The sequence below is a fragment of the Cyanistes caeruleus genome, chromosome 14 (assembly GCF_971803275.1).
Source record: "Cyanistes caeruleus chromosome 14, bCyaCae1.hap1.1, whole genome shotgun sequence".
Taxonomy (NCBI): Eukaryota; Metazoa; Chordata; class Aves; order Passeriformes; family Paridae; genus Cyanistes; species Cyanistes caeruleus.
This window is the reverse complement of record NC_141714.1, coordinates 9,144,279-9,165,802: the sequence shown is the minus strand read 5'-3', so window position 1 is coordinate 9,165,802 and position 21,524 is coordinate 9,144,279. Positions and strand designations below refer to the sequence as shown.

Genomic DNA, 21,524 nt, shown 5'->3' with positions numbered 1-21,524 from the left:
TTTGAGTAGCACTTCTTATTTTTCTGCTTGTAGACAAGACTTACTTGTATTAAATGTGAGCAGGTAGATAGGAAATACTGTAATCTCTGGGGAAAAAAAAATCGCACAGTATGTTTTTTTCAAGATACACGGCAACTACTTCCCAATTTAAATACAAGATGAAGGAAAACATAGCTTGGATTTAATGTAAAACTCTAGTAGTTGTACTCTGGTCACTATGTGTGTGTGTGTCATTCAAAATGCTATGCCGTCTGGTATTACTTGTAATTGCTGCTCAGGAAAAAGCTTAACCAGGAACAATTTTTTGAGAGTTGCTGCAGTTGTATTAGGGATTGTGGAGGAGTATGAGTTTATGCCCTCTGTTCACACTAGTTCTTAAAATCCCCTTGTTGCCAAGTTTCCTCAGCAAGAAAAACTGTGGTATTACAGTATAGGTCTTTACAGAAAGGTGTTACCTATGCAGTGCCTGAACTAGTATTTAAGTGTCTTGCGGTTTGTCTGACTACTAACTGCTGAGTAGCATAGTCATATTTTACTTTAAAGAGTGAAAAAACACCCACAAAAAATCCAAAAAACCCCAGAAAACCCAAGCAATGTCAATGGGCATACTTGGGGATTTACCTTTTAAAGTAGGTCATGGTGTCCTAAATAAGTCAGCAGATCTATGTCTGTAGTATTTTGTAATATTTTTGTGTAACATAAAATGTTATATAGAGGCTGATCATTCCCCTTCATGGAGCATCTGAAGGTATTGACTCTTCTTTCCTTGTCGCTCCCTCAGCCTTTAGAGTCTGATTTGCAGCCGAGTGGGGCTGTTACGCTTTTGGAGGCAAACCTGCTCTTGTCTAACTGCTGAAAAGTCACAAGAAAAAAGAAGAAATTAAAGCTGTAGCCAAGCTGGTAACTGGCAGAGTAGACTTGTGTGTAGACCAAAACTTGGAGAAAACAACCTCCTAAATTAATTGCAGCTTAAACTTTTAAATTAAAACAGTAATGAAAAAACAGTTTCTGTTTAACTTGTATACAGCCAATTGAAGAAGCACAGGGAAGGGGGAAGGTAGTTAGTGTTGCTAATCAAAACTTTAAGCTCCTATATGTATACAAGCTTTGGAAATCTAAGAAGTGGTAATTCTGGCACTGTAATTCTGGTACTGCCCGTTATTTCTTTTGGCAACCAGAGCTTTTGATTGTCAAGTGAATGCTGATGCAGTGTGGTTCTTGCAGAGATGTCTAAGTTGTGATACAAGACAAAGGTGTTTTCTTGAACTCTTTACGCAGACCAGTGGCTGTCATTCATTTGAAGTTCTTTAGCAATTTGTGAAGTTTTTCAATACAACAATTGAGGAAATTTAACTTGAACCAAAAAAATAGTTAATATTGTTTGGATCTATAAATGGGGGTTGTATATAGCTTTTTAAGAAAAACATTATATGCTGTCTGTCCTGTATTCTTGTTTAGTGGGGGAATGGGACAGAATAGCTGAATTGCTTTGCTTGTGGAAAGGTAACTCAAAATTCAGATTTAGCTGTTATTCTGTAGCTGCAGAGTGTATTATGAACATGGTCATAACATGTTTGTAACAGTTGAGTACTGTCTTTTAAGTCTTCCAGCAAAAATTGTTACATTCCTTGGCTACATTGAGGAAGTTGTCTGAAGTGGCTCTGGTGTTTTACATTTCTGTAATGTGTCATCTATGATGCAACTTTATAGAAGAAAATGTATTTTTGGTGAGACTGCTGGGACTGAGGGAAATGGTCTTAATTCTTACATCTGTCTTAGAGCAGTTTCAGTCCTGTGACAAAATGGAAGAAATACATGAATATTAAACCACTGTGGTTGCCTTTATCTTATGCATTTACAGCTCCCTTGAGAGATACTTGACTCAAGAAAATTACGACTTTTCCTATTACTTAAAAGTTGAAAAGTATGTCAGTTTTTGTCAGTGCCTAGTTCAGAATTTTCCAAAAACCTGATATATGTTTATTTTATTTTGGTTTTAATATCTGGATTATTTAATATCTGGACAGAGCATGCTGTGCTCTGAAGAGCTGTATAGCTTCACAGATGATGTGGTAGTATTTCAGATGAGTTGTGGAAAATAAATATTCAGTACTTTTCTAGGCAGTAAGATTTCCACAGCTCTTCTAGGGTGCTTGAAAGCCCGTATGGTACTCTTCTGATTTAAAGATGTTAGATTTATTTATTTATTATTTATATTTATTTTTTTCTTCTCTTTTGTGTGATGTTAACATGTTTCTAAATTTCAGTCTAGAAATAGCACCACAGTTTCACTTGCAGGTGAAATGATTCCTCTGGATAACTGGCAAAATGCTTTGAGTTGTTAAGTGTTTATATAAGTACTGCAATAAGAAAAGGAGCATCATTCACCCTGTCCATTTCATTCCAGGTTTTGCTGTCAACATCCATATTACTGTTGTCCAGGTGTCAGTCTCCTAGGTCCATGTGTTCCTTTATACTTCCAGATGTATGGGGATGATAGCCTTTTCCTTCTGTGCCACCAGCTGTAATAGATCCCTATGGTTGTCTCTATATAGGTGCCCTGTTGCCGACTTAGAAGAATCAAATTAGAGAAATGGCACTTGCATTTCTTTTTATGTATCTCAATTGTAGAATTAAAATGTAATGCCAGCTTTATTGCTAGTTGAATTTTTATTTTTTTTTTAATTACCCCAAGTAGCCTTATTGAAGCATTGAAGTAGCCTTATTTTTAAACTTGGTGTTTCGCAACATGCTCTTAAGAAAGTCCAGTTTTGGCCTATAAAGTGCACTGACATTTTTTTGCTTAGTTTAGTATTTTAGAGACATTTTGTTTGTCTAAGCATGTGTTCTTTGATATTGTTAACTGTGACTTATGTGCTTGGGTGTTGAAGGAGATTTTGGAATCAGAGACCACGCTGTGCTGAGTACCCCCGTAAAAACTGTCTTCAGGGTAGCCAGTGAGTGTTGTCTTCAGCATGTGTGTCGAGTGCATGGGGCTGGCAGCTCACTTAGGCCCTTGAACCTCAGCCACAGCTTGAATTAGACTCCTAGTGGCCCTGCCTATGTGAATTATTATATTTTGGTTGCCTTTTGAAATGGACAGACACACATCTTACACAGAAGTTCCCAAGAAGAAGCACTTCAGAATGAAACAATAACGAAGAGCTTCTCAAATACAGCAGAGCTCTGTCAGCTCCACTCTGTTGCTGACACTTGACAGAAGATACTTGCATGGCTTCTTGTGGCAGTAAACCTTTATTCTGGATGAGCCAAAACTTGTTTTATGGATGTGTGGCTTAAGGAGCACTGCATGCACGTGCTAAAAGTAGAATTACTGTTACATTTTGCCTGAGCAGCACTGTAAGAACACTCAGTAGCAGTCACAGATATTAGAATGTGCAAAGGATCTCCCAGTGTTAGCATCATCTTGGGGTCTGCTGGGAGACCTTAGCTTCAGGGAAGGTGGCAGGACAGGACAGAAGTCTCTGGGGAGCACTGGCAAAATAGGAATGAAAATAGCTTGGCTAGCTTGACTGGAGAGCAGCAAGATTTTGGTTTTTAACTTGGATCTTCCTTCCTAGTTTCAACTGTTACTTAATAAGCACATTTAATATTAAAAATTTGACTTGTTTACTGGGTATATGAAGCAAAAGGACTTTGTGCTGAATTCATATTTTCGATAGGCTGTGTGGTCTTTGACCTCAACAGATCAATGGAATTTCTTTAACTGTTACCTAGCTTCATAGATATTGCTCTAGAAAGTGTTTGTGAGATTTTTGTTGGTTGCTTAATTTTTATAAACTGAGAGTAGGACTTGTAATAGTCATGTAAATTTCTGTGTGGGATACAGACACATCAGCTGCTGCTCTTGGATACTGTTCAGTGTTTTCCATGTATTTCTATACTTGATTATAAACTGATTTAATTTAGGAAGACTTAGTTGCCTTAGTGTGTTTTGAGAGCACTACTTAGACATGTCTCAACAAAATCCTCATTCAATTGATGAGGCTGTTGAATTAGGGTTTATTATTTACCTATGAATAAATTCTGGGATTGGTTCATTATATGGGGCAATAATTGCCTATAGACTGTTTGGACTTCTAGGTTAAAATACTTCTCAATTTGACAGATCATCTGATGATCATGAGTAGGGAGAATGTCTTTGTTTAGAATACAGGTGTCTGCTAGGGAGGGCAGGAGCCTCCCTTGGAATGAAAAATGTAAACCCCCTCCCTCCAAATTACTACAATTTTGAAATCAAGGGGCTTTCAGGCAAAGATCTGGGGATAGGAATAACAGTTCTTTACTAGTATTTATAACAAGGCAAACAAACAACAATAACTACAGCATTAACAACAAAACAGAACCAGAGTGCCCGTGACAGCTTTCTCGGCTGAGATGGGAAGGGATGGAGGAGAGGCTTTGCTTCACAAACCCCTCGGGCAGTCAGTGCCGGTGCTCCTGCAGGGCTCTGAGGAACACTCAGCTGGAACAGCAGGGATGAGCTGAGATCCTGGGCCGGTGGCTGAGGTGGATCAGCAGCTCCGTGGCAGTGCCTGGCAGGCATGTCCCAGCATGGCAGCGGTGTGAGGCCCACCAGCGAAGAAGAAGCAGCTCTGTCTGGGTGATGACGAATTTCTTTCTTCAAGCAACAACTGCTTTGAGCATCTGTTCTGCTTTGAAGCCGAAGAAATCAGCCAGCCCCCAGCTGCACCTGCCTTCCCTTTTACCTGCCCCCTTCCTCTCTGTGCCCAGCCAAAGCTCCCTTTCTTCTCAAGCACCCAACAAGCACCAGCAATAGGGTGTGCCCCCAGCTAATGGGCAAAAAATTCCGGTAGATGAGACGAAACAAAAGGAAGGATACTCAACCCCCAACAGAGCAGTAACTAACAAATTACTTGGGTTTTGAGAAAGTTCACATTTGTAAGTATTGAACTATTTGAATACTACTCAGCAATAAGGTTTTGACGTATAGCTTGCTTAAAGCTTCTTTCTTCTGGTGTGCTTCTTTTTGTGCAGTTATTTCAGCATTTTTGTGTGTTGCTAATAACTAAAAACGGTTGCTAAGTGAAAGTTTTCATCCCAGCTTCCATGTTTTGTACATACTTGGAAACCTCTGAATGAAATTAGTAACTTATTATAGCTTGCATTTTATAGCTTTTTACCTTGATAAGATGCAAAAAATCTTTACTCTGTTAAAATTACTCTGATTTTTAAATTATTTTAAACAAAGGACTTCTTAATAAATCAATCTTTAGTTAAGGTCTGTCTGTAATACACTGTGTGCACTAGAAAGATATCAATTTTAAGTGTAATGAATGTTTCTATGAAATATTTTGTCCTAAACTATCAATGTGTGAACTCTAAGTTGACATTTAAAGTGCTTATGATGATGCAGTCTGTCCTTTCCATGCTGCTGCTAAGGCAGTGGTGCCAGAACTCAGTTGCTTCCTGGCTTTCCCAGGTACCTGCCCTTCTTCAGATCCTTATCCAGACAAGCTGCAAAACAGCAATGGGTTGAGCTACCAACGGGCTGCTCACAGGCTCAGCTTAAATGAGAGGCTACAAAGGAAGCTTTTCAAACCAGATGTTTGTTTTACTAGCCTTGCCCAGTCCTTAGGGTGTACTTTGATCACACCTGAGCCAAATTTAGCACAGAGAGAGACTAAATGCCTGACATGCGTGTCTTGAGGGGTTTAGAGTAGTCCTGGATTCAATTCTCTGCTCTTTTCTCAGCAAGTACCTTCTTCAGCCTTCTCAGGCAAGTGTTCTTCCCATGTGTCTGCTGGAGGCTGTTCTGATTCTGTACTAAATGTCAGGCAGAGTCTTGAACCTCTCTGTCTCTGACCTCCCAAGTTAATGTTCTCCTATTGAGTTTATTGTCTGTCTAAAACACAAAAAACTTTTTTCATATGAAAGTCTGAGATCTACCATGATCCATCATAAAACACTCGGTCGGCTTGTTGACCAGGTGTTTTTAAGTTAAGTGGAAGGATGGATAGATGCAAATTCATGCTCTTAATTCTTACAGAAAAGAGGTGTATTTTACAGATTTGTAGCATCTCATTTGCCATTGTGTGAGTACTCAGGCCTAGGTTGGATGGCAGGTTTGTGCTGCCTGTTGATCTCATGAGGTTGGGATGTCTCAGCTTTTCCTTGCTCCTCAGATTTTCATTTTTTTTGTTAGATTGGGTGGCCTCAGGCGTTGAACATCCAGAAGGTTGCTCACACTGGCTTTCAGAGACTAGTTTGGGCTTCATTTTAATAGAACAGGTTGATGAGATACTCTATAAAATTATTGAAATGCCTTTGAAGTTCGTACTTGGAGTGTTTCAGTAAAATAGTGAATCTGAGGAAGGAGAGTAAAGGAGCTCAATTGTTTCTTAAACAAAAATAACTGAAGTTAATGCTTCCAGTATGAACTCAGTGTAAAAACCTCAAAATAATACGTTGATCCTCTGAGCATGAAACTCATTGAAATGCTTTTTTTTTTTCCCTTTAATTTAGATCTAATACAGTGCACAAATGAAATGAATGTGAATATTCCACAGTTGGCAGATACACTCTTTGAGAGAACTGCAAACAGTAGCTGGGTTGTAGTGTTCAAAGCTCTAATTACAACACACCACCTCATGATGTATGGAAATGAGGTAAGATATGATTTGCTCTGTTAAAGCCTACTTGTCAGCTTTTAAAAAATTGTCTCAATCTGTAAAGCATTAGATACGTGCTTCAGTTTTTCAAAGATTTTGTTTTTCGTCTGCTGATGGCTATAAAGTATTTGTCCAGACATAAAGAAATATTCCTTCATTATTTCAATACCAAAACATACCAGCATTTCCAATTTACTTGCAGGTATCTGTGTTGGTCTGTGAGGGAATAGTGAATGGCCTTTCTATATTAAAGGCTTGAAAAACTTCTGATGAGTTTTACTTCATTAGGGTAGTGCTTATCAGTAGCAGCACAGCAGAAGAGTCTTGTTAGCACTCTGTAAATGTGTAGCCAACCTAATAATAGATAAGAAAGAATAGTTGCTGGAGGGGAGAGGACTATGGTGTCTAGAATATTTCATCTTGCAAGACATCACCTAATGGGCTGAGTCTTCATATGCTGTTGCTGATAATATTCCTCTGAAACACTGTCCTACTGCATTTAATTCACTTAAATGATTGCATCTCAATTTATTAAAAGCTTCCTAGTCAATAACTTGGAGTTAGAAATTTAACCTCTCTTGCACAAGCCTTATATTAAAAGCTCAGCTTTGGTGAGGTAACAGTCCTGAACCTGTGTGTGGTCATTGACGTAAGAAATGATTGTCGACCACTGGTAACTTTGAAGTGACGATTCTCAAAAGTGCTTTCCAGCCATTAAACTGCTGTGAAAGCTTGGTGTTCCCCCTCTCTGCCAAGCTCTGTGAATTTCATTGAACTGATCTGTAAAACATAGTGTGCTCTTCACACTACAGCGGTTGAGCTACATCAAGCTTCCAGAGCTTGGATAATGCAAGTAGTATTTTTTTGTGTTTTCCAGCTTGTCTGTTCTAAAGTACAAAGTTTACTAGGCAGCATCCTCTAGGGTTATTTTTATTTTATTCATGAGCAGTGATGTTTCTTTCTTTAGTTTAAATTTATATTTTGCCAAATCGAGTTTTGGACTTCAGAAGCTTTGATAATTTGTTAATTTTCAGGTTTTCCTCTAAATTTTTCCCTTTTAACTAATTTCTGTTGTAGATAGAGGTTACCAGAAACAATTACAAGGTAAGTGTAGATTGCTTGTAATATGCTTCTGTGTTTTATCTCTCACAGTAATTACATTCTCAACTTTTTCTTCACCAACAGCGCTTTATCCAATATCTTGCATCCAGGAACACTTTGTTCAACTTAAATAACTACCTGGACAAAAGTGCCATGCAGGGTAAGGATCTTTCACTGAAGGAAATAACTAATTTTTTTTTTTCTGTGATGGTGCATGTGTTTGTTGTACACTAGGGGCTAAATGACATTTAAATGGAAGAGTGTTTTGATTTTTATTGCATGAAACATCAAAGAATGTCCAGCCAACAATGTAGACACAGATAAAGTGAGATTCTGGGTTACCTAGGTGAGTGCTAGAAATCTGTCTGTAATGTATGTAGCATTGCACACACAACTGTAAATTTTACAAAGTGAGCTCTTGTTGCTTATTAAAGTAAACCTAATGAATTATCAGCACAATAATAATTTTTGTTGTTGCATTTTAAAGCCTTAGGAGTAAATATTTACTGTTAAGGTGCCTGGAATAGTAACTAGGATGTGCTGTATAAATAGGGAGAACTTCTTCAAATCTGTGGTAAGTCCTTTAATTACTTGCTAGTGGCAGAACACATTTTTAGGTTTTTATGTGGTGTTTGAGGGATGGGCAGATAAGTTACCAAACTCTGCAGCGTTTTACGAGGACTACATTTTTATTCTAATTTCAAGAACATCTTAACAAGAACTGCTTGGTGCTTGCCTAATGTTTTATGCTCAGTTCTTGTCTAATATTTTAATGTCTTTAGGTGTTTATTCTCATAATTGCAACAAATGCTTTCGTAATTGTAGCAACTTGGGAAGAAACTAACGTCACATCTCAAGATTCTGGAAGGGGAAGGACTGGAAGGACATTTTATGCAAGCTGATGTAAAATAGACTAGTAGGAGAGTTCATGAAAAGAACTGAAAAACTGTACCCCTTCAAAATGTCTAACTTGCAAATGCTTAACTTTTAGGCTATGATATGTCTACCTTCATTAGGCGATACAGCAGATACTTGAATGAAAAAGCACTTTCATATAGACTTGTAGCAGTTGACTTCACCAAAATGAAAAGAGGGTAAGACTACTACTGCTAATTCTGTTTGAACCTTTTTGTTTCAGGGGGCAGGACAAGGAGGAACACAGTTGTTCTTAAGCTTGTCATAGAATGGTGTTCTTTTGGCCCTTTGAAGCAATATTGTATTGTTGAAACAATATAATGGTGCTGAGATCTCTGTGTATTGTAAATATGTGTCTTTTATTCTGTAGGATAGATGGAGTGATGAGAACTATGAATCCTGAAAAGCTTCTGAAAACCCTTCCAATCATACAGAACCAGCTTGATGCACTCCTTGATTTTGATGTAAGTACTTTATGCTCAGTGTTAAGTATCACACCCTCATTTTGAAGTGAGAGTTTCATTATTTTGTTAAATACTAATTTATTTTCTCATTGCTTTCTACACAGGCAAATCCAAATGAACTAACAAATGGTGTAATAAATGCTGCCTTTATGCTCCTCTTTAAAGATTCCATTAGACTTTTTGCAGCATACAATGAGGGGATTATTAACCTTTTAGGTATGTGAGATTTTTTTTAGCTTTTGAATTTTGTGAAAGATATCGGGAAAACTAAAGAACATAGACAATTTCTGACTGCAGTTTCTTAATAAATTGTCTCTTTTGCTGTTAAATAAAGTCTGTCTTAGTTTTAGTGACCAGGAGCATAGGCTTACACATCCACTTCTACCTGGAAGAATACATGTTGAAGCAGAAAGTGAAATGAGAGGGTGATTGGTGAGACTGAAACAAAAATACTATGAAAGTGCAATGGATAACCTTTGCAATTTGACTGTAAATGTTTGGTGAGATATGTAGTGTTTTGAGTATTTAATATACTCACAGTATGGCTGAAATCTGTTTTCCTGTACTTCCTTTAAAACTTGACTGGTCGCCTTTTGACTGGTACATGAATCTGCCTGTGCTGATGAGATGAAATGTAGGTGGTTTTTTTTTTTAAGGGTGATAAGCTTTTAGGAAAGCCTTTTCATTACTATTTAAGCAAATTTATGAATGAAACCTTCAGTTTGTTCTGTAAATCCATTAGTTTTTACTCAGTGCCATATTTGTAAGTATATAGGGTAAAACCATAAAAAGTGAAGAATGTAATTGATGCTCCTTTTGGTAGGTCAGTTCAGTATATGTAGCCACTTCAGTATCAAAATGTATTGATACAGGGTCTAAAAAAGTAAATAAATACCAGGAATATTTTCAAATGATAAAATAATTTGTCTCATTGCCAGATAATAAGCTGACTTTTTGAAAATATTCATCATAATACCTAATTTAACAATTTGCACTGATTCACATCCATGTTTCATTAATTATTGCAATATAGTCTAGTACATTGAAACAGAAAAATCCGTGGTTTTGTATTCACTGACCTATTATAAACCGTATTCCTGGAAGCTTGAAAATGTGAATAGCTTTGAGTTTCTGCTGTCGGTTCTTACTGAAGGTTGTGTTAAATTAACTTCTATAATACTGTGTCAGCTTTTTGGTGGGGGAGGAGGGTATTATCTTACAAGAGTTTCATTTGTATCCTCAGAAAGATATTTTGATATGAAGAAGAACCAGTGCAAAGAAGGCTTGGATATTTACAAAAAATTTCTAGCCAGAATGACCAAATTGTCAGAGTTCCTCAAAGTAGCAGAGGTAAATTTATCTATGTGTATGGAAAGGTTATAGTTTAGCCATCTGTATTGGTACAGTATCAATATTCATAAAAACACCTTTAAACAGATTGTTTGCTTAACTTCATTATACGAGGAACTATTCTAGAGATTAGGTATTTTAAAGATTGTATACGCTTGTTAAAACGAAGTGGGATTCTTTGGTATCCTTTTTATTAGCCAGACCACATAGTAAATTTTCTGAAGTATCATTATAAATCTTATGAATGCTCCAGAATGTATAAACTGATTATTAAAGTCTATTTAAAGATCATTATAGGGCTCTCCTTTGCTGCAAGTGCTTAAAAGTTGAGAAGTAGTTTCAGTAAGCAATGTGATTTCTAATGCTTCTAGCATTAGGTGTTTTTAATATTTCTAGCAGGCTTTTCTGCATGAAAGTTAGCCTGGATGAAAAACTAAGTTTGTCTTGAGATGCAGTTTAATTAATTTGTGATTTCTAAGGTGTGTTCCTAGTGAAACTTGTACCAGTCCAGAAAATTGTCAACATATTTTTAATGTGCTAGCTCCTATATAACATTCAGACACTGCTGTTTATTTACATTGCCACTGCATGTAGTAATGTGCTTTTTTTCCATTCTTTTTTTGTAAACCCAGCAAGTTGGAATTGATCAGGGTGACATTCCAGATCTTACTCAGGTAAGTGTACATTGCATATTGATTAACTCAATTATTTTGTTGTTTGTGTTTTTAAAGGTTGGTATGTATTATAGTAATCATTCTTCTTGAGACTGTATTCTCTTCCGTGTATTTATATGTGGGATATATATATATGTATATAGTAGCTCCTCACGTGGATTAAATGTATTCAATACTTACACTTTGAAATTCTTAATGAGATTCTTTGACTATTTAAATCAATAAAACCCACAGAAAATAATATTTTTCAAGAACTTCTGGTTTTTATCACAGAGGATTCCTTGGCAGCTAAGACAGAATTATCTTGCCATACCTAGAGGAAAACCTTCTATTTCACTCTAACTTAATGTCTTCTAACACATTTAAAGATGATAGTGAGCTGGTTCAGTTCAATTTTTTTCTGTCCCCTTGAGTCTGAAGAATAAATTTGATGTTTCTATATAAACTCTTAATGCTGGCTTTGATTTTACTCAGTAATATGAGGGACACGTGCAATGCAGGCTGTGTGCTGGAAAACTCAGTCTGGAAGGTGGAATGCAGGGAAACACCTTCCAGTGAGGATGAACTGAGGTGTAGAAGGAAGGTGAGGAAATGGTTTGACATGGTGAAGAGGAAACACTGATAATCCACAGAGGTCAATAAGGCTATTCTTTGTGAGTCTCTCCAGCTTATAGGGATGTTTTATTTCTCACCTAGGGCCAACCCAGCAGAGCAAGAGTGTTTTGTCATTACTTCGGTAGCACAGAGTAACCTGCAGGGTGCAATAAACAGCCTGAGGAGACTAAGGCACAAACTGCAGTCCCTTAGAGCTTAAGTACTGGAGCTGTTGGAGTGCAGTCAGTGAGAAACTAAAAGTCTAATGTGTAATGTTTGAACAATCACATCTAATCCTACACTAGCTTCTTGAAACTAAATTTCATGGGTTAAGCATGAAAAATATATCTAGTGTGCAGATTTGCCTAACCTTATTCAGTGTCTTTTTAATACGGAAATCAAACCTAAGCCACAAACTTCCATTGTCAGTGCTGTTCATTACTGCCTACAGTATGATTTCCATCCGAAATCATGCATGCTTCAAAGCACAAATATCTAATGCTTGCTCCTAGCATTTAATATTAATCACTTTAAAACTTGCCTATTTGGTATAGAAGAAATATGACTGAAACTATCAGGGTAAGAGCAGGTAATGATTGAAAACAGTAGTTTGAAGTTTTCTGTTGGTGTTTGGTCTTAGTGTCATACTTTGTCTTTTGATTAGTACTGCAATATTCAGCTGGTTTGTATTATGCTAATCACAATGTACTCAAGTCTGAAGTTATTTATACCTCACTGGGTCAGTATGCCCTTGTTCACTTAATTGGGTCATTATAAGGTTCTTGAAAGCAAGTCGGTGCTTTTTATTTACTGGGAATAGGGGTATTTAACTTCATTTTGCTGCTTTTTTCATTTGAAACTTTAAGTGAGAAAATACTTAGTATCTACTGTGCCCACAACATTTATTTTAAATAGCTTAGCTGTTTTGTTGTAAGTGCACTTATATGAGAAAAGCAATTCCAAGCTGGTGGTAGACCTCAACATCCTGTGCACTTTGGCAATTTCACAGCCACTGCAAAACATTCCACTTAGAAAGTTTTGTGGCATTTAACATGAGTTGAATAATTGTACATGCATTTAGTGCCACTTCAAAAGTATTTGTTGGAATTTCTTAATACTGCCACTTTTGCCTGTTTCTGTGAAGAAAATATTTTCCTTTGTAGGTGCCCTGTTTCACACTGATGTTGCTTTCTGTTAATATCTGTTCCTGTATTTCATGAATGTAACTGGCTTATTTCCCTCTGTATGGATGTTAGTCTGTCGTGTTTTGGGGGGTGGGACATGGAGGTGAATCATGAAATTCAAACTTTCTCAAGCCATTGGCTGGGTTAGCCCAGGTATAATTTCTGACATAAAACTACCCTGTTCACTCCAAGTCTGATGCTTTGTTGGATATCTGGAGTAGTAAGAAAGTTCAAAGGAAGTTACTGGATTGTTTGTGTTTTAGTTCTTTAGTTCTTTTGGTTGAGGGGGTTGTTCAGAGGGTTTTAGAAAAAGTAAGTACAGAATATGCATTTCCATACAAATAAGTTTGAGTGGCTTCAGGAGGAAAAAAAGATGAGGAAAAGTTTTTTGGGATTAGGGCACAGACAGTCTCCTGTTACTAAGGTTATCTAAGTAGCTGTGCCATGCAATGCCTTCTGCAAGCTATTGTGCCTCCTGAAAGATAAAGTGTGGGGAGGTTTAGTTTCATTGGGGATTTTTTGTTTTAGTTTTTTTACTTGTTGTTTTTGGTTGGTTGGTTTGGGGTTTTTTATCTCTGATACTTTTCCAAAAAGGTATTTCAAAATGTCCCCATGGGATTTAGCTGTCTGGGTCAAACACTGAATTTATTCATGATCTATTGTTAGACCTGTTAAATGCTGAGGTAACTGCACTGTCTCAGCTTACCTCACGCTACTTAAGAAATATAAGATCAGGTCTTCATTTTAAGACAAGCAACTTTATTAGGATTATTCTGATTTTTTTTTGTTTTGTTTTGGTTTTTTTTCTTTTGATTCATCTAGCTTGAATTTGTCTTAAATGAAAGTGGGAAGCTAGAATTGAGCTCTGTATTTCAAAGGGGAGCTTGCCTGCCAAAGCCTTGTGTGAATAATATTTTCCTCTTTCCAGGAAATGCCTTGTTCTAGCTTTTGGTACAGAAGGGCTAGCAAGGGCAAGTTTGTTTTTCCTCCAAATAATGCCTGTTATATCTGTGCCTACCTCCTGAAAGTTGGCGAGTGGTAAGAGAGGCTTAATGTCTCTGAAACTCTGCCAGGTAAGGAGGACTGACCTGGCAAATAGATTTAAATTTTAGAGGTACATTCCCTTCATCTAAATCTGCAGTCACGTTTATTTCACTTAGAGTAATTGAGTTGGTGTATTGTACAGTTACATGTTGAATAGCTACTCAGTCTGCAATAGTGTCCTTGGGATCAGATTGTGTTTGATTTCCTGTTTTATCAAAGCTAACATTCTGCTGTTGTCAGGTGTTTCCACTGCAGGCCTTTGACTGTAAATAACTGAATGGAGAGTTACTGGGTTTTTGTTGTTACTTGGGAAATTAGATCAAAAATGCCAGATGTTTGTTTGGGGACTTCTGTGAGTTTAAGAGAGTAGTGCTTCATCAGCTCTGGTTATTCTGTTAATTCTAACATAGCAAATACTGTTGCCAAAACCAGAAATCTAACTTGCATGCACAGAAGCAGAGCCACTCTGGGAAATCTTTCCTTCCTGCCTCTGTGGTCCCACTCTTTATAAGGAACCACCACTGAGTAGATGGAATTTAGGTGTGTAGAATGGCAGCAAAATTCAAAGACATAATTACTGATGTGTGAGATTTTGTTTGTTTTTAGCTGGTGAGAAAACTAATCTGTGTACTAAACAATGATGTGTTTTTAGAAGCAGTGTTTTATAAGTACTTTTAATTGTAGGCACCCAGCAGCTTGCTTGAGGCACTGGAACAGCATTTGGCTTCTGTGGAGGGAAAGAAAACAAAGGAAGTCTCTGCTGCCAGCAGGTGAGCACCCAGTGAATTACAACAATGCCTGTACTTAAGATTTGTCATTGTCATTCTAGTAGTTTTCAGGATTCAGTCATGATTTTTATTCACTTCCGAATATATCTTCTTAGAAATAAAAATGAAACACCTGGTAGCTTTGCCACATTTGAAATGCAGGTATGTCTCCCTGTGTCTCAGACAGACTTCTGATTATGCTGTAATAAACCATTGAGCTGAGACCTTGTATATTATTCTTTTTAGCTTTTACTTTTTTAAAGTCCTTTGACTTGTAACGTTTATAAGGTGTTGGGTAAGAAGAGTATCAAAATCCAAAGATAGGATGGTATTTATCTGAATTGTTATTATTTATATATTCATGGTCTACCTCTCAGACCATGAATTTATCTTAACCTTCTTGTAAAAGTTCTTCAGCCCCTCCTCAGAACAGCCAAATTAGCTTAGATATGTTGTGCTGGAAGAAATTGTGTTATTTTTTCTGTCAAGTGCAGTATCAGTATGTATGAAAGTACTTCTAACTGAATAATGAGAGATCTCTTTTGGCATAGACATTCTCCCACAGAAACTTGGTAAATACTGATAAATGTATCAGGCTGAGCTATGTTCCTATTTTGCTGTCTTTTTCCTCAGCTTATGTTTTTCAAGAATCTGAGGATTCACTGCCACAATATTCTGTTCTTATGTATAATACTGTGCTTTCTTTGCTGTTAAGTAGTGTACAAACAAGCTTTCTGTGCCTCTCCCGTTCGATAACTTTCCAGTCTAGTCTAGATAACTTTAAAGAGGAAAGACAACTGCTGTATTCCACATTTTCCAGTTCCTATTCAAGGGAGTCACTCTGTGTACTCGTGCCTTTTTGTCATCAAACTGTTTTTGGGGTGTCTGCTCTTACCAGAGAATAAGGGAAGAGGTGACTGGGGAGGAGGATGACACACAACTAGATAAGGCACTTAATGATTAAACTGTAAGTGATGTATACTTGACTGTGGGTTTTTTAATTTATTTTTTTTTTGTAATTATTGCTCTTTTTAGAGCCAGTGCCCTATCTACTGCTGTTTCCACACTTGCCAATACAGGAATGTCATTCAGCCGCATGGATGAGAAAGAAAAGCAGCAGGCATTGGAGGAAGAACAAGTTAGACTGCAGGCACTGAAGGTAGGATGTTTTTAACAAGTTTTGTATTCCAATATTTTTTGTAACTGGATAAAATAGCATATGTGAGGAAGCTTGCAAGGTCACTCAGTGTTTCATGTGAGGAGTGTGAGCTGTGTAAAACATATACCCGTACTTTGACCAGTGCTGTAAAAATGCAGTGGACATATCTAGAAGTAGTGAGGGATGTCAACCTGAAATGAATTTAAACAAGGGTGTTATGTTGCTATCTTATTATTTGGTATGTTGTCACACTGATTTCTGAATGTGTGAATTGAACCATGAAGAGCCTCATAAAGCAGGGAGATGGGTCTTCCTGAACAAAGGTCCATTGAGCTGTTTCTCTGAGTGACTGTGGAGGGAGCCTGGAATGTGTAGCTTGACTAGAAGTGATTAACTTCTAGGCAGATATGGATTAAAAAATAATTATTTAAAACATCAAGTCTCACCTTGATTTTTACATGCATTGTTAAAACAAATACTCTTATTTCTAACTTGAATTATTCTTCTGTTTCTAGGACTTTATAGAAAAAGTGTTTTATTTATTAAGACTGTAATTAAGATTTTCTTCCTGGAAAATGTCTCCAGGACTGAAATATTAATAAATTAATAAGACTAATTAAAGTGACAATTGTCTCTCTCATCTTTCAGGAACAGCGATTAAGAGAAATCTCTGTAGTATCAAATTCCACTTGCACATCAGCATCCCCAAGCACTTTATCAGGAAAAAGTGTGAATGCCACTGTAGCTGTTGACCTCTTTGCTGCACCAGCACCCACAACAAATAGGTGAGAGATATTTTGGCTTCTGAAAGAAACAGAAATTACTGCACTGAACTGTAGCTCTACAGTCAACTGCCAAACTGTGATCATAGTTACCTCTCAGGTACCTTTTGCTCAAGTTTTCTTGGTGTACCCACAGGAATTTTGCCAGTAAGTGCTTAATTCTCAGTTTATTGTATCCGTGTTGTTGGGATGCTAGCAAATTAGAGACAATGAGATTGTGTTATTGCTTTTATGAATACTTGTACCAATGTCTGTTACATATCTTCACATTTCTCTCTCTCTCATTTCTTATTCAGCATGCCCAACCTTTCTAGTGATCTTTTTGATCTTCAGCCTGCATTTGTTCCAACTGTGCAAAGTACTCCAGCTATATCAACATCAGCGAGCAGTGCTTGGGGAGGTGAGCTCATACCTTGATTTGACTGTCTAAATGATAAGGGAATTCTTAGAATACAAGTTGCATACTTAATTGAATCTGCATATTAAACCTTACCTATTTTGCATCCAAGCATTCATAACAAAATATGAAGAAAATAATCTGAAATTTCTGACAAACTTTCTTGAACATCTAGCATTAGTGTCCATAGAACAAACGAGTGGAACTGTTCAATAAAGGGGACAGAAAGAAGAAATGTAACTAAAGATCAAAGCTGAAAAATACTGGAAAATAAAACCTAAGCAGGTATAACTAAGAAGATCCTGGACTAGGATTTCCATTTAATTAAGCAATATTTAATATACTTGTCATTTAAGAGGTGTTGGTAACTTCAGAGTTCTTGTAAAAAAGCTGTGGACCCCAGTTTCTTCACCCATCCTTCCGAAGAATGGTCAGGTTAGATGTCAAAGAAATGGCTTAAATGCCTAAAGAAGGCAATGTTAACACCATGGTAAATGTTTGTGTTTTACTAGGTGAAACTGATACTCTTACATGCTATTTAAAATGTAGATTATTGAAGCCAAAAATGTAGTGTCTAACTTCTTTGATACCAATGTCAATATTAGAATTATTTTTCCTAAATAGAAACTAAACATTTGTATCTAAAATTTGTATCTATATAATATCCCTCTGAAATTTGCATCTAACTTTGATCATTAGGTAGAATATTTACAGTTTGACTTTGTCTAGAGTATTCTTTGTCTAGAATATTCTCATATTCAATCATTTCAGTCTGTTTTTCTTTTCCATTATTTGTACCCTGTATTCTTTCCTTCACTTCTGCATCTGAAAGGTCCTTTCTCGTCTTCAAATGGTTGTGTTGGTTCTCCACCTCATCTGGACATCTTTGACATGAAGCCAGTTGAAGAAGCTGTAAAATCTGCCACCCCTTTCATCAATTCTTCTTTTTCCTCCAAACAAACAGTGGAACTATTTAGTGGTAAAAAAACTCAACAAATCCCATGTCATTTATTTGCAACTGGAGATGATAATGCTAATAATGTGGGCCATGTAATCTTTTGTGGTTGAAAGAAACTATTCTTTTGTTCTGCTTGCCCAGTCTAGACATCCTAAGACTTGCAGCTGAAATCTGCTGATTTCTTTCAAACTGCAGCCTCCTTTCTCTTTTGTAATGGGGAATGCAGGAGTGACTTGGCTTCTCAAATCTGTAAAATAAAAAAAAACCCAACTTTTTATAATAGTAAATTTTTCTGAGTTTTAACTGCAGACTTAATTTTTAGGTTCCCTCTTCATGTTTATCTTTAAAACTGATCTTATTTTTGTCTCTCTTTGCAAAGATGACTTTAGTGGTCATAAGCCAACATATGCTTCTGTGTATCATCCTTTGACTGTTGATGGTAATTTGATTTTTTTGTTGTTTTTTAAAACTTTCTGGTTTCACTGGAATGAGTGATACTACTTCATGGGTGTATTTCATTCGTCAACTTTTTTTTCAGGTTTTCCTCTTCATTCAGCTTCTCCAAGTACTGCCTCTTCAGCAATTAATGTGGACTTTGATGCTGTTTTCGGAGGAAAATCTGCAGCACCAGAGTACAGGACTGCAAGTGGTAAAAACTGCCTTATGACTAATTTATACCCTATAAGCAAAAATTGCTTAACAATTTAGCATAATTGCTATTGCAGTTGGAAATTTAATAACTTAATATAAGCTGATTATGGACTGATAAGAAGCAATCAGTTTAGTTGTTAGCTGTTAATTACTGTAAAATTAGCTTTGGCTGATTTCATTCTCTATGTAATAACTGTTTCCTTTCTCTCTGGGGGAGCAAACTTTGAACATGGCCCACTGGATGTCTCCTAATGGGTAAGCTCATGTTGATTTGTCTTCTGTGCTTTCACTTGATACATGGTGATGACTTCCCTCTGACTCCATTCACAGGCACAGCACTTGCAGAAGTGCAGAACTGGTTGTGTTTCTTTAAGAATACTTGAGTCAGAGACTTTTTCTTTTGTATAGCAAGATATTGTTGATATACAGTTAAAAAATCTTTTAGATTAGTAGGTACAATGCAGTATTCCATAAAAAATAAGAAGGCAAACTATGCTGCTATCAAAATCTTAACTACTTCCATCATGTTGAACCTTCACATATAAATACTCAAATTAGTGTTCTGTAAAGAAAATACCTCCCTGGCCTATGGATGTTGTTTATTAAATGCAATGTAACCATGTTGTTAACAGCTGCCTTTATTTTCTTTGTTTAGGTTTTAATTTTCTAGATGATGTAATGCAACCTACGGTACCACCACAAAGTCAAAGAGCTGCTGTAGCCAGCCAGCAAAGTGGAAAAATTTTGGCAAATGACCTCGATTCTTCACTTGCTAATCTAGTGGGAAGTAAGTGTGAAGCTTTTAAAATTCATTTTCCCATTTATTACTGAAAGCACAGCAAGTTTTTTTTCCCTCCCAAATTAAAATGCTGAAGGATTTTGTCTGTTTCTTTCTTCTTCCCCCACAGATCTTAGCTTTGGAGGAACTCCATCCAAAAAGTAAGTGCATATATGTACTTAGAATATTTTCACATGACTGTTTGATAGTCTCTGAAACTAACATGGCAAAGATCTAATCACTTGAAACAATTTAAAGTAACTGAAAAGGGCATTGGAACAGTGTGTTAGTGGTCAGTCACCATCACATGGCCAACCTTAACTTTTAAAGTAGCTCACTTTAGTTTTGTAATTGCTATATTTTTATTGAAGTATTTTTATTAAACACTATAAAAGTCACATCAAACTCCAGTTAATCATTATAATGCTTATATAATCATTATATGCACAGTGCAGTACTGATAGTTCACTTTCAACAGAATTTCACACATACTGGAGAAGAGATACATTAGTAGTTACTGAAATTCTGAGTGTTTCTTCATAGATTTCAGCTGTGTGCATGCATTAAGGCATGTTTGGGTTTCCTGTTACGTTTTTTCACTCTAGCTGTTGCCTCTCCATGAAAACTAACACCATGGTTTTGTTTTAGATCAGATATGCAGTGGTCTCAGCCTACAGAGAAGAAACTTACTGGTGGAACAAACTGGCAAGCAAAAACAAGCACATCAACCACATGGAACCCAACTCCCTTACCCACTATTCCACACATGGTAATTTCTGTGCTGTGAAATCACACTTCATTCTAGCAAATGCTGCTTCCCTGCTTACGTTAATTTATAAAGAACAGCAGAGGCATTTGATACAAGACTGGGGGTCACAGGGAATGCTTACAGGATCATTGGATTTTGGTGAATGAGGTAGAGATTTTAGCATCCTTTATTCTTTATTCCTTTATCCTTGCTGAAATACTTGTCAATTAAGGACTTATGTCTCAAGTGAAAGCATGATTACCTGTTTCATTTCATAAATTCTTTTGGGATTGAAACAAATGATCCCAGTCCAGAAAATTTCTGATGTGCATGTTTGCAATGTTCCCACTCTCTCCCAAACGCATGTGCTCACAAAAATTCACTTTCAAGAATCCAGAGAATGTGTTTTAAGGGCAAAACTGCTGTTCCTTCCAGTCTTTGCTCCTTTTTCAATTGTATCATGAAACACTGCTGCAACCCCTGCAACGCGCCTTAATAATGAGGTCAAGCAGCACTTCAGACTTTTGATAATGCTCAACTGCAAATTCCTCTTTTGAACACAGTACAAAATGTTAAGTGTATCTTTTATAGTTACTTAAAGGAAGAATTTTCATTTCTAGGGGGGATAATTGTAGGAAACTGACTTTTCTATGCTTTTAAAAGAGGTTTTTCAAGTGTGTTGTATTGATAGTATATTCAATAGAAATATGAATCGCTTCTAAAATATAGCTGCCTTAGAGGGAAGTAGGTGTTCATCTCAGTTATGTAGACAACTAGGATAATTACCACATTTGCTGTGAAGTTTGGACTGTTTCTGACTTAATTTTGCAATAAGCATAGTTTTGCCTTTAATGCCTCTTTTCCTTGTCTTACATGGCTATGCTCATTTAGGATTAGAGAAGTTGAATACAGTATTAAATCCAGTATTGGATTCAAAAATGAGACTAAAAACTTTGATGAGCAGGCACAGTTATATTGCACTTTTATATGAGATTTTTGAGACCATACAATCTCTTTACCCCCTCTAGGTGCTCTGGAATGTGTTGTTGGAGTGCTAATGCATTTTTATTTCTGGAACAGAGAGGGTACCTTAGTAACCATTGATCACCATGGATTTAAAGTTATGTTTTTATTTTACGTGTTCATCAGGTCTATGCATTTGACTGTTTAATGCCAAGTGTCTGGTCATGCGTTTTCCTGAAACTCCACAACAATTACTGATGTGAAGATACTGCTCAGATATAAGCCTCTTTAAAATCTGTGCCCCAGAACTGCAATGGTCTCAGTGTTCTGGATGTCCTCTGG

At 36.7% G+C, this 21,524-nt stretch overlaps 1 protein-coding gene across 10 annotated transcripts in view; it reads left to right on the top strand.

The window, feature by feature from the left end:
* Positions 1 to 21,524, top strand: part of LOC111928683 (phosphatidylinositol-binding clathrin assembly protein-like) — a 29,880-nt gene that overhangs the window by 2,139 nt on the left and 6,217 nt on the right. For 2 of the 10 annotated variants that reach the window (XM_023926086.2, XM_023926085.2), the window contains exons 2-18: positions 6,508 to 6,650; positions 7,839 to 7,914; positions 8,746 to 8,848; positions 9,040 to 9,133; positions 9,238 to 9,349; positions 10,377 to 10,483; positions 11,116 to 11,157; positions 14,664 to 14,749; positions 15,782 to 15,905; positions 16,554 to 16,690; positions 16,984 to 17,087; positions 17,917 to 18,063; positions 18,422 to 18,481; positions 18,581 to 18,691; positions 19,364 to 19,480; positions 19,602 to 19,632; positions 20,120 to 20,240. In XM_023926086.2, the coding sequence (XP_023781854.1) occupies positions 6,508 to 6,650; positions 7,839 to 7,914; positions 8,746 to 8,848; positions 9,040 to 9,133; positions 9,238 to 9,349; positions 10,377 to 10,483; positions 11,116 to 11,157; positions 14,664 to 14,749; positions 15,782 to 15,905; positions 16,554 to 16,690; positions 16,984 to 17,087; positions 17,917 to 18,063; positions 18,422 to 18,481; positions 18,581 to 18,691; positions 19,364 to 19,480; positions 19,602 to 19,632; positions 20,120 to 20,240 (1,715 nt within the window). Of the gene's footprint in view, positions 1 to 66; positions 4,924 to 6,507; positions 6,651 to 7,838; positions 7,915 to 8,745; positions 8,849 to 9,039; positions 9,134 to 9,237; positions 9,350 to 10,376; positions 10,484 to 11,115; positions 11,158 to 14,663; positions 14,750 to 15,781; positions 15,906 to 16,553; positions 16,691 to 16,983; positions 17,088 to 17,916; positions 18,064 to 18,421; positions 18,482 to 18,580; positions 18,692 to 19,363; positions 19,481 to 19,601; positions 19,633 to 20,119; positions 20,241 to 21,524 lie in introns of those variants that run through there. The other 8 variants (XM_086850664.1, XM_023926087.2, XM_086850665.1 and 5 more) reach the window with 5 other exon arrangements.